The sequence below is a fragment of the Oncorhynchus tshawytscha genome, linkage group LG24, assembly GCF_018296145.1.
Source record: "Oncorhynchus tshawytscha isolate Ot180627B linkage group LG24, Otsh_v2.0, whole genome shotgun sequence".
NCBI classification, from domain to species: domain Eukaryota; kingdom Metazoa; phylum Chordata; class Actinopteri; order Salmoniformes; family Salmonidae; genus Oncorhynchus; species Oncorhynchus tshawytscha.
The window spans coordinates 169606-182072 of record NC_056452.1 but is presented as its reverse complement, the minus strand read 5'-3'; the positions used below and the strand labels follow the sequence as shown (position 1 = coordinate 182072).

Sequence of the window (12467 nt, the reverse complement as noted above, 5' to 3'; positions counted from 1 at the left end):
GTCTTTGTGTACTTACAGTTGGCCAGGACGTATTCGTATGCCCACAGTTGGATGCATAAGGGGTGGAACTGTGGAGATTTTTTTGATGAAGGGATCACCAATGGAGCCAGTTGGTATTCTCTGTCCAAAGGTGAGTTTAAAGGTCCTGCATTGATATTTGGATGAACCCAGATCAAAGTGTGATGACCAAAGTATGAAAAATGACAGTTGCTGGTACATTGATAACGTTTGATCATAAAGTTACTGGCTTTTAGTGATGGGATGTTAGGATCTTTTGACTCATTTCGTTCTTTAGATTCAGTAATGCCGAGAGCATGCAGGACCACCCCCTACCGGTGAATGATTATCTAAAAACGTGAAAGAATCATGATTCTACAAGCCTCTTGTTCACAATGGGGGGCATATTGGAGCTGTCATTCATGACTGAGACGGATAAAAGTGTGCTTCAAACAATGTACATTTGTGACTCACAACTTGAATTCGGTCTTATGTCGCAACATTTTAAGTTCTGTTTTTTACATTGGATAAAATTAAAGACTCAGAGCTACAAAATGGTATATCATACACTGCATTTTAGGAAACAATGGGAAAGTAATTCTGCTTTAAAAGTTGATCAACTTGTAAATTCACTTTGACAAAAGTCTTTCAATGTTTTGGTACTAGTATTGGAGAGCCCTTTGTCTATGCCCATTCAGAATTGTTCACACCCTCTTAAGCCTTAGCCCCACCCATCTCTTTAAGGGTTGATCCAAGCATGCTGTACTAACTTGCCAGTTACTTCCAGACATTTGAGAGAGAACAGCTCACTAAACATTACTCGCCCTAGCAGAGCTGGTTAGGCTGTTGTTATCCAGAGCGTTGATGACTGCAACTGTGCTGTCAGATTGTCCGTAACTGCAGAGCGTTTCGCGTTCAGAGCGCACACCGGACTCTCTGGCCAATAAATAGGGTTGATCCGAAAGCTCTGACCTCATAATGACATGTCATGGCTTTAGAAGCTTCTGATAGGCTAATTGACATCATTTGAGTCAATTGGAGGTGTACCTGTGGATGTATTTCAAGGCCTACCTTCAAACTCAGTGCCTCCATGCTTGACATCATGGGAAAATTAAAAGAAATCAGCCAAGACCTCAGAAAAAATTGGTAGACCTCCACAAGTCTGGTTCATCATTGGGAGCAATTTCCAAACGCCTGAAGGTACCACGTTCATGTGATGAAAGAAATAAAAGCTGCAATGAATCATTTTCTCTACAATTATTCTGACATTTCACATTCTTAAAATAAAGTGGTGATCCTAACTGACCTAGGACAGGGAATTTTTACAATGATTAAATGTCAGGAGTTGTGTAACTTAGTTTAAATTTATATGGCTAAGGTGTATGTAAACTTCTGACTTAATCTGTAGGTTTTCCTTTTGTCCAGGTGGGAAAAGGCAGTGTGGAGTGTGATTGTATCACGGCTTTCTTCTGTTGAAGGAGAGGCGGACCAAAACGCAGCGTGGTTATTTCGATACATCTTTAATAAAGATGAAAATAGAATAATATACAAAAACAAGAAACGTGAAAAACCGAAAACAGCCCTATCTGGTGTAACAAACACAAAGACAGGAACAATCACCCACAAAACCCAACACAAAACAGGCTACCTAAATATGGCTCCCAATCAGAGACAATGACTAACACCTGCCTCTGATTGAGAACCATATCAGGCCCAAACACAGAAACAGACAAACAAGACATCCAACATAGAATGCCCACTCAGATCACACCCTGACCAAACAAAACATAGAACATACAAAGCAAACTATGGTCAGGGTGTGACAGATTGAGATTGCATAATCTGTGGATCTGTTGGGGCGGTATGCAAATTGTGGGTCTAGGGTTTCCCGGATGATGGTGTTGATGTGAGCCATGACCAGGACTTCAAAGCACTTGTGAATCTGATGCACCCGAAGAGCAACTGCCCCCTTACCTGGAAAAGCACCGAACAACAGACAAGGACGTTGGACAATTGAAGAGGTGAAATTATGATGAGAACTACATTGATTTGGGGTTCACTTATATTGGGAGTAGTGCCTTTCCTCACCCACAGTGTGTTATATGTGCAAAATAACTATCTCACAACTCAATGAAACCTTCACTCCTGCGCAGACATTTAGAAACAAAACATGCCATTTTGAAAAATAAGCCACAGAAGTTTTTTGAGCGAGAATTAAGACGACTTTCGAGTAGTAAAACATGTATAAAAGCAACAGATACCATTAATAAGAAGGGTCTAGAAGCGTCTTATATGCTGAGCTACCAAGTGGCTTGGACAGGCAAGCCCCAGGTTATTGTGGAGGATTTAATTCTTCCTGCTGCCGCGGATATGGCTGGGACAATGCTAGGGGAAAAGGCCCAAAAAACTATACAGACAATGCCTTCATCAAACAACACTGTTTCACTACGCATCAGTGACATGGCAGGAGATGTTTTGAAACATTTACTGCTTCGCATACAAGCCAGTGAATTCTGTGTAACAGCTGGAAGAGTCAACAGACTTGGCAGGCCTGGCACAGCTCCTGGTACAGTGCCTTGCGAAAGTATTCGGCCCCCTTGAACTTTGCGACCTTTTGCCACATTTCAGGCTTCAAACATAAAGATATAAAACTGTATTTTTTTGTGAAGAATCAACAACAAGTGGGACACAATCATGAAGTGGAACGACATTTATTGGATATTTCAAACTTTTTTAACAAATCAAAAACTGAAAAATTGGGCGTGCAAAATTATTCAGCCCCTTTAAGTTAATACTTTGTAGCGCCACCTTTTGCTGCGATTACAGCTGTAAGTCGCTTGGGGTATGTCTCTATCAGTTTTGCACATCGAGAGACTGTCATTTTTTCCCTTGCAAAACAGCTCGAGCTCAGTGAGGTTGGATGGAGAGCATTTGTGAACAGCAGTTTTCAGTTCTTTCCACAGATTCTCGATTGGATTCAGGTCTGGACTTTGATTTGGCCATTCTAACACCTGGATATGTTTATTTTTGAACCATTCCATTGTAGATTTTGCTTTATGTTTTGGATCATTGTCTTGTTGGAAGACAAATCTCCGTCCCAGTCTCAGGTCTTTTGCAGACATCAGGTTTTCTTCCAGAATGGTCCTGTATTTGGCTCCATCCATGTTCCCATCAATTTTAACCATCTTCCCTGTCCCTGCTGAAGAAAAGCAGGCCCAAACCATGATGCTGCCACCACCATGTTTGACAGTGGGGACACTGTGTTGCTTTTACGCCAAACATAACGTTTTGCATTGTTGCCAAAAAGTTCAATTTTGGTTTCATCTGACCAGAGCACCTTCTTCCACATGTTTGGTGTGTCTCCCAGGTGGCTTGTGGCAAACTTTAAACAACACTTTTTATGGATATCTTTAAGAAATGGCTTTCTTCTTGTCACTCTTCCATAAAGGCCAGATTTGTGCAATATACGACTGATTGTTGTCCTATGGACAGAGTCTCCCACCTCAGCTGTAGATCTCTGCAGATCATCCAGAGTGATCATGGGCCTCTTGGCTGCATCTCTGATCAGTCTTCTCCTTGTATGAGCTGAAAGTTTAGAGGGACGGCCAGGTCCTGGTAGATTTGCAGTGGTCTGATACTCCTTCCATTTCAATATTATCGCTTGCACAGTGCTCCTTGGGATGTTTAAAGCTTGGGAAATCTTTTTGTATCCAAATCCGGCTTTAAACTTCTTCACAACAGTGTCTCGGACATGCCTGGTGTGTTCCTTGTTCTTCATGATGCTCTCTGCGCTTTTAACGGACCTCTGAGACTATCACAGTGCAGGTGCATTTATACGGAGACTTGATTACACACAGGTGGATTGTATTTATCATCATTAGTCATTTAGGTCAACATTGGATCATTCAGAGATCCTCACTGAACTTCTGGAGAGCGTTTGCTGCACTGAAAGTAAAGGGGCTGAATAATTTTGCACGCCCAATTTTTCAGTTTTTGATTTGTTAAAAAGGTTTGAAATATCCAATAAATGTTGTTCCACTTCATGATTGTGTCCCACTTGTTGTTGATTCTTCACAAAAAAATACAGTTTTATATCTTTATGTTTGAAGCCTGAAATGTGGCAAAAGGTCGCAAAGTTCAAGGGGGCCGAATACTTTCGCAAGGCACTGTATATGTTCATTACGTTTTTGGGGGGTCAATTAAGGGAGACATCCTCTTCTGCAAAACACTGGAAACCAGGACAACAGGAGAGGATATTTTTAAAGTACTGGACAGCTTTGTGACATCAACTGGACTTTGGTGGTCAAGATGTGTTGGTATCTGTAATATTGGTGCAAAAGCCATGACAGGGAGAAATAGTGGAGTGGTAACCCGCGTGCAAGCAGTTGCTCCCGATGCCACTTGAGTACACTGCAGCATCCACCGAGAGGCTCTTGTTTAATGACAGGGACTGGGACACTGGTCAGAATTGATGGAATGATGGATGGAGCTAAATACAGAGATATTCTTGAGGGAAACCTGTTTGTCTTCCAGAGATTTGTGACTGGGACGGAGGTTCACCTTCCAGCAGGACAATGACACTAAGCATACTGCTAAAGCAACACTCCAGCTGTTTAAGGGGAAACATGTACTTGTCTTGAAATGGCCTAGTCAAAGTCCAGACCACAATCCAATTGAGAATCTGTGGTGTGACTTTAAAGATTGCTTTACACCAGTGGAACCCATCCAACTTGAAGGACCTGGAGCAGTTTGGCCTTGAAGAATGGGCAAGAATCTCAGTGGCTAGATGTGCCAAGCTTATAGAGACATTCTCCAAGAGACTTGCAGCTGTAATTGTTGCAAAAGGTGGCTCTACAAAGTATTGAATTTGGGGGGGTGGGGGGGGGATGAATAGTTATGCACACTCAAGTTTTCATTGTTTTATTTCATTGTTTGTTTCCAAATAAAACATATTTTGCATCTTCAAAGTGGTAGGGATGTTGTGTAAATCAAATTAAGCAAACCCCCCCAAAATGTATTTTAATAGCAGGTTGTAAGGAAACACAATAGGAAAATAATACTTTCGCAAGCCACTGTATATTCAATGTGCGGGACAAAATTGAGGCTTTGATTACGGAGTTGGAGCTCTTCTCTGTCTGCAATAACAAGGACAACACACAGGTCTTTCCATCATTGTATGTTTTTTTGTGTGCAAATGAACTCCAGCTTACAGATAATGTCAAATGTGATATAGCGAAGCATCTGAGTGAGTTGGGTGTGCAAATACGCAAGTGCTTTCCTGAAACCGATGACTCAAACAACTGGATTCGTTATCCCTTTCATGACCTGCCTCCAGTCCACTTACTGATATCTGAACAAGAGAGACTCATTGAAATTGCAACAAGCGGTTCTGTGAAAATTTAATTTAATCAGAAGCCGCTACCAGATTTCTGGATTGGGCTGTGCTCAGAGTATCTTGCCTTGGCAAATCACTCTGTTAAGACACTGATTCCCTTTGAAACCACATATCTACAGTATGTGAGAGTGGATTCTCGGCCCTCACTAGCAATAAAAACTAAATACATGGACTGACTGTGTGTGGAAAATGATTTTAAGACTGAGACTCTCTCCAATACAACCCAACATTGCAGAGTTATATGCATCCTTTCAAGCACACCCTTCTCATTAACACGTGGTAACACGAGTTATTTGTTCATCGAAAGTTGTGAATAAGGTTTTATACGTAAAATGGTTAAAGAAAGAGCAAAATTATTGATAATTTTTTATTATTTGTGCCCTGGTCCTATAAGAGCTCTTTGTCACTTCTCACGAGCTGGGTTGTGACAATTCACACTCATTCTTATGTTTAATAAATGTATTGTATAGTGTGTGGCAGGAATACAATGATGGCAACAACAAAAAACATTTGAAAGTGAGCAGACCCTGCTGCTAGAGGGAATACGCAGCTGGATGTTGAATGTTTGAAGGGGTACAGGACTATAAAATGTTTGGGAACCACTGATCTAAGTGAGTTTCAGGAATATGAACGTCATCTCTTACTAGCAAGTTATTCATTTCATTAATCTTGTTTCTTAAGCTACATATGTTAACGTTGGCTATTTTGAGCACTTTCCTGGGATGCTTGCTTATTTTCATTGTTTTACTGGGAAGCTTAGCAGAAGTAGATATTCTCATGTTTATTTATGTTAGTGTAGGGTGAGCTGCACACAGTGGACTTCCTACAGTGACAACAGCAAAATCTGGTTCATAGGCACATGGATAGGACATTGTTTTTGCACCAGGAACAGTAACATTTCTTACCATGGAGCTGCCCAAAATCACGGCTGGTGAGAAGGACGAGGAAATCTGCACACTCCCACGCTTCAAGGATGATGCAGGCCTCCGATAGATGGAGAAGCCCCGCTCGTTCCAGAGCAGGAACAGAAGGTTGTCGACGTCAATTTCGAATCGTAGGGGAAAGAGTAGGAGTAGGCACAGTGGCCGCAGACACAGGTATCCCTAGCGACGAAGGTGCAGGAAGATCAGGCTCCAGGGCAGCGAAACTATTAACTGCTCCGGGCCTCTCGTTGGGAGTGTAGACAACTTTGCTGGAGACCACTAACTTCAGGTTCCACGGCTCGTAACATATGACCATTGTTTATTGCCATGCTCCTCTTGCTGTGCTCCTTCGTCTCCGCTATCAGATATGGGGGAGGAGAGGCACGAGATGGCTTCCCTGGTGAACGGACTCTGGGCAACACCGGCCAGTCGGAATAATGGAATTGCATGTGCGAATTCCGTCCAGCCACCGTCCAGCCACCGGCAGAGATTTCTTACGTAGGCTGGCGACCTGCGTGATCAAGGAAGCCCCCTTAAGCCTATAATCTTCGTCAAGCAAACAGTTGTGGCATTGGAACTCTGAGTGATCCAGTTTGTCCCAAAACAAAGCGTAGTAGATACATCTCCTACAGCGTATGGAACTGTTCATTTACTTCTCTAGACAAAGAGGGCTCCATTGGAATACTCATCTGGGACCAACTTCGTTAGCTTGATGGCTAACACTAGCAGCTTAGCTAGGTTAGTGGCTCTTTCAAGCAGACTTTAACCTGTCAGTTAAGCGGGACTCTGGGACAAGAAATAGCGGCCCTAGCTCTTAAAAGCTAACCGCGTCACAGAATCCATGCAAAAATAAGTTTTGTATTTATGTTTATCAAAGTTTGGTTATGTTTTAGTTATAATAACAAACCAAGTGTTTCCAGCATACAGCTGCGTACTCTGATGTAGTGACACACTGTTGACGTACTGAGTATTGGAGGAAACATAGTGGAGAGGACCATATCACAATGTCACGGGACCCAGAGGAGCAGGTGCCATCCGATAACATGGTAGATACTTGGAGGGGGGGCGACAAGGTAAGCAACTTCGATGGTGTCTTTGTTCTTAATGTCATCAGTGTCCGTCAAGGAAAAACAATGATCTCCAAATTCAATGTCCATGTACTGTAGACTATAATCCCCTTGAAGCTGAAATGTCTCTGGCACAATTGAGCTAAGATCAGCGACGGTAGCAGGTATTCCAGAGGGCAATACAAGCTTCCGAATATCAGGATTCTCCATGACCTGCAGTCTGGCAAGCATTTCTGTTGTATAAAGAAAGAGATCCTGTAACAATAAAATAAAAAGGTGTATCAGTATCCCATTCAATCACAAGTAAAGTGCTGCATAATAGTTCAATATTAGACCACTTATTTTGAAAACATCTCCAAGACTCCTTATAAACATTTAAATGATATGCAAAATATACATCTAAAACAGTTGTATGACCAATGTAGAGTGTTTCAACCCAAGATGCTGTATAATGGGTGGAATAGGGGGTTATATGAAAAGTTTAAATGCATGGTTTATAGTAGTTACATGTACAGTAATTACTATGTAATATTACATTTCACAGGATATATCAATGTCAGTTCTTACAATGTTATAAAGAAAAGTATCATAACTACAATGTTTCTACACAGGAACAAGCAACTTAATGTGAAGTGAAACACATCATGAATTACTCATGTAATTACTACGTAGTTACTATGTTACAACGATGGCAGACACAGACACCCAATACAGTACATGTAGTTGTGGTCAATGGGAATCCATCTTATTCCAGGAAACATTTTGTTACAGCACCTTAGTAATTACACTATGTACTTTCAGTATTATTAGATATTTAGCAGGGTATATCACACTTTCAGTTATTACAATGTTATCTTCTTGATGCACCCATCCCGTTAGCGGGATCATTTTCGTCAACATCCGCTGAATTGCAGAGCACCAATTCAAATTAAATGACAAAAAATATATTAAATTTTCATGAAATCACAAGTGCAATATAGCAAAACACAGTTTAGCTTGTTGTTAATCCACCTGGCGTGTCAGATTTCAATAAAGCTTTTCGGCGAAAGCATACCAAGATTTATGTAAGGACATCTCTCTCAGTAGACAAAATATTAGAAACAGCTAGCAGCCAAGTAGATTGGTCACGAAAGTCAGAAAAGCTATAAAATGAATCGCTTACCTTTGATGATCTTCGGATGTTTGCACTCACGACACTCTCAGTTACACAAATGTTCCGAAATGTTCCTAAAATACCTCCATTTGCTTGGCTCGTTATGTTCAGAAATCCACAGGCTCGAGTGGTCACGACATCGCAGACACAAATTCCAAATAGTATCCGTAAAGTTCATAGAAACATGTCAAACATTTTTATAATCAATCCTCAGGTTGTTTTTACAATATATAATCAATGATATTTCAACCGGGACTGTAGCTTCTTCAATAGGAGAGCGAGAGAAAATGTCTGCTCCAAGCTGTTGCTCATGCAAAACGCTGCTGGCACCCAGCCATCCACTGACGCGATGTGATCTTTCTCACTCATTTTTCAAAATAAAAGCCTGAAACTATGCCTAAAGCCTGTTCTCACCACGGGGAAGTCATAGGAAAAGGAATCTGGTTGATATCCCTTTAAATGGAGCAAAGGCAGGCTATGGAACATGGAGTTTTCAAAATAGAAGCCACTTCCTGTTTTGATTTTCCTCAGGGTTTCGCCTGCAATATCAGTTCTGTTATAGTCACAGACAATATTTTGACAGTTTTGGAAACTTTAGAGTTTTCTATCCAATACTAATAATAATATGCATATATTAGCAACTGAGACTGAGGAGCAGACCGTTTACTTTGGGCAACTTATTCATCCAAGCTACTCAATACTGCCCCTCAGCCATAAGAAGTTAAGGAAACTAGGCGGATGTCGCCGTATCACTACTTCACAGGAGAGCCATTTGAATGTAAACGTTTTATTTTGATCAAAATGCATTTAATGGCAGAAACGCCTACTGGAACATGTGAACTTTCATGTGCCTTAATAACAAACTTGTATGCCTTCTGTAAATACGAATAAAATTGTTAAAATTACAAGCCTAGTTGGTTTAGCCACAGAAAAAGAGAGCAACATTCCCGCTAGCCATGGTTGGCTGAGATAATGAATGGGCTGGACATGTCGAGAGATGAGTTTGAATTGATCTGCCATGTAACACGCGTCTATTTCATCTGGTCTGTATGTGTAGGTAATCCTCTCTAACAAGGCTTTAAAATATATATATTGCATAGTAGAACTGCATGATGGCGCTGGAGGAGATGGCTGCCGGTTACTGGCCCAACGCTCTAACAACAGGGCTGGGCGTTGGAGAGCTTTGTATGAGTCTCTGTGTGTGGAGTAAAGGTGGTGTAGTGAGTGAGTGAGCTTTTTCCCTCTGGCTGCACATTTAACATGTTGGATTTAAGTTTCCCTGCATTAAAGTACCTGGCTACTATTAGCGCCGCCTCTGGATAAGCATTTTCTTGTTTGCTTAAAAACCTCTTATGGATAGGGAGACGCTAGCGTCTCAAGTGGCCAATAGCCTTGGGAAATGCAGAGCGCCAAATTCAAATAAAACGCTATAGAACTCAAACTTTCATTAAATAACACATGCAGGGTACTCAATTAAAGCTACAATCGTTGTGAATCCAGCCAACATGTCAGATTTTAAAAATGCTTTTCGGCGAAAGCTATTATCTGATAGCATGCACCCCCCCCTGAACCACCTGAACGAGTTGTAAACAAAAGAATTAGGGTAGCTGGCGCAACACAAAACGCTGAAATAAAATATAAAACATCCATTACCTTTGACGAGCTTCTTTGTTGGCACTCCAATATGTCCCATAAACATCACAATTGGTCCTTTTTTATATATACCCAAAATGTCCATTTATAAAGCAGGTTTGATCTGGAAAAAAAACAGCTTTCCAAAACACAACGTGACTACAAAACATTTCAAAAGTTGCCTATAAACTTTGCCAAAATATTTCAAACTACTTTTAAACGTTAATAATCAATCAAATTGTAGACGGGGGAATCTGTATTCGATACAGCAAGTAAACAAAACATGCACCATTTTCCCTCTTGCGTAACTATCAAAAGTGTAACGTTGTTCCAGGATGTGACTCTTCTTCGTTTCACCAATGATTAACTTCAACCCAATTCCAAAGACTGGTGACATCCTGTGGACATCGTAGGAACTGTAAAATGGGCGCTATCTAATTTCCCTTGGCAAAGACAACTGAGGGAACAGAGGAAAAAAATTAAAATAATTCGGAACAGTTTTTCCTCTGGGTTTTGCCTGCTACATAAGTTCTGTTATAGTCACAGACATGATTAAACCAGTTTTAGAAACTTCAGAGTGTTTTCTATCCACACCTACTAATCATATGCATATAATATATTCCTGGCATGAGTAGCAGGAAGTTGAAATTGTGCACGCTATTTATCCAAAAGTGGAAATGCTGCACCCTATCCTTAAAAGGTTTTAAGGCCGTATACAGCTCATCAAGACAAAGGAGATGGTTGTGGACTACAGGAAAAGGAGGACTGAGCACACGCCCATTCTCATCCACGGGGCTGTATTGGAACAGGTTTAGAACTTCAAGTTCCTTGGTGTCCACATCACCAACAAACTATCATGGTCCAAACACACCAAGTCGTGAAGAGGGCACAGCAAAGCCTATTCCCCCTCAGGAGAGCGAAAAGATTTGGCATGGGTCCTCAGATTCTCAAAAAGTTCTATAGCTGCACCATCGAGAGCATCCTGACTGGTTGCATCACTACCTGGTATGGCAACTGCTAGGCCTCCGACAGCAAGGCACCAAAGAGGGTAGTACGTACAGCACAGTACATCACTGAGGCCAAGCTTCCTGCCATCCAGGACCTCTATACCAGGCGGTGTCAGAGGAAGGTTACCCACCACTGCGACCTGTATGCTTTTGTTGGCTGGCCCTCACTTCATATCCGTTGGCTCCAGGTCATCTATAAGTCTTTGCTAGGTAAAGCCCCACCTTATCTCAGCTCACTGGTCACCATAACAACACCCATGCGTAGCACCCGCTCCAGCAGGTATATTCCACTAGTCATCCCCAAAGCCTGACACAGCCAGTCTGTAAATAGCACACCCGACTGACTTCCTCATCCCCATATTATTACGTACCCTCTTGCACTTTTGCACCCCAGTATCTCTACTTGCACATCATCATCTGCACATATTTCAATCCAGTATTAATGTTAATGTCACACCTGACCATAGTTTGCTTTGTATGTTTCTATGTTTTGTTTGGTAAGGGTGTGATCTGAGTGGGCATTCTGTGTTGTGTGTCTAGTTTGTCTGTTTCTGTGTTTGGCCTGATATGGTTCTCAATCAGAGGCAGGTGTTAGTCATTGTCTCTGATTGGGAACCATATTTAGGTAGCCTGTTTGGTGTTGGGTTTGGTGGGTGATTGTCTCCTGTGTCAGTGTTTGTACCACACGGGACTGGTTTCGGGTTTCCACATTTATTGTTTTGTAGTTTGTTGATGTATAGTTTTTCTTATTAAAAAACCATGAACTTCAACCACGCTGCGTATTGGTCCGCCTCTCCTTCAACGGAAGAATCCCGTTACAGAATCACCCACCACAACAGGACCAAGCGGCATGGTGACAGGCAGCGGAAGCAGGAGCAGCGAAATCGAGATTTCTGGACATGGGACGAAATCTTGGATGGGAAAGGACCCTGGGCACAGCCAGGAGAATATCGCCGCCCCAAAGAAGAGCTGGAGGCGGCGAAGGCGGAGAGACGCTGGTATGAGGAGGCAGCACGGCGACGCGGATGGAAGCCTGAGAGTCAGCCCCAAAAATTTATTGGGAGGGGGGCACACAGGGAGTATGGCGAAGCCAGGTAGTAGGCCTGCGCCAACTTCCTGTGCTTACCAGGGGGCTAGAGAGACCGGGCAGGCACCGTGTTATGCTGTGGAGAGCACGGTGTCTCCAGTGCGGGTGCATAGCCCGGTGCGGTACATACCAGCTCCTCGTATCGGCCGGGCTAGAGTGGGCATCGAGCCAAGTGTCATGAAGCCGGCTCTACGCATCTAGTCTCC

At 42.2% G+C, this 12467-nt stretch overlaps 1 protein-coding gene across 1 annotated transcript in view; it reads left to right on the top strand.

Moving 5' to 3' along the window:
* Positions 1 to 12467, top strand: part of cpn1 (carboxypeptidase N, polypeptide 1) — a 172218-nt gene that overhangs the window by 91611 nt on the left and 68140 nt on the right. The window contains exon 5 of the mRNA XM_042305158.1: positions 19 to 130. Coding sequence (XP_042161092.1) covers positions 19 to 130 — 112 coding nt within the window. The remainder of the gene's footprint in view (positions 1 to 18; positions 131 to 12467) is intronic.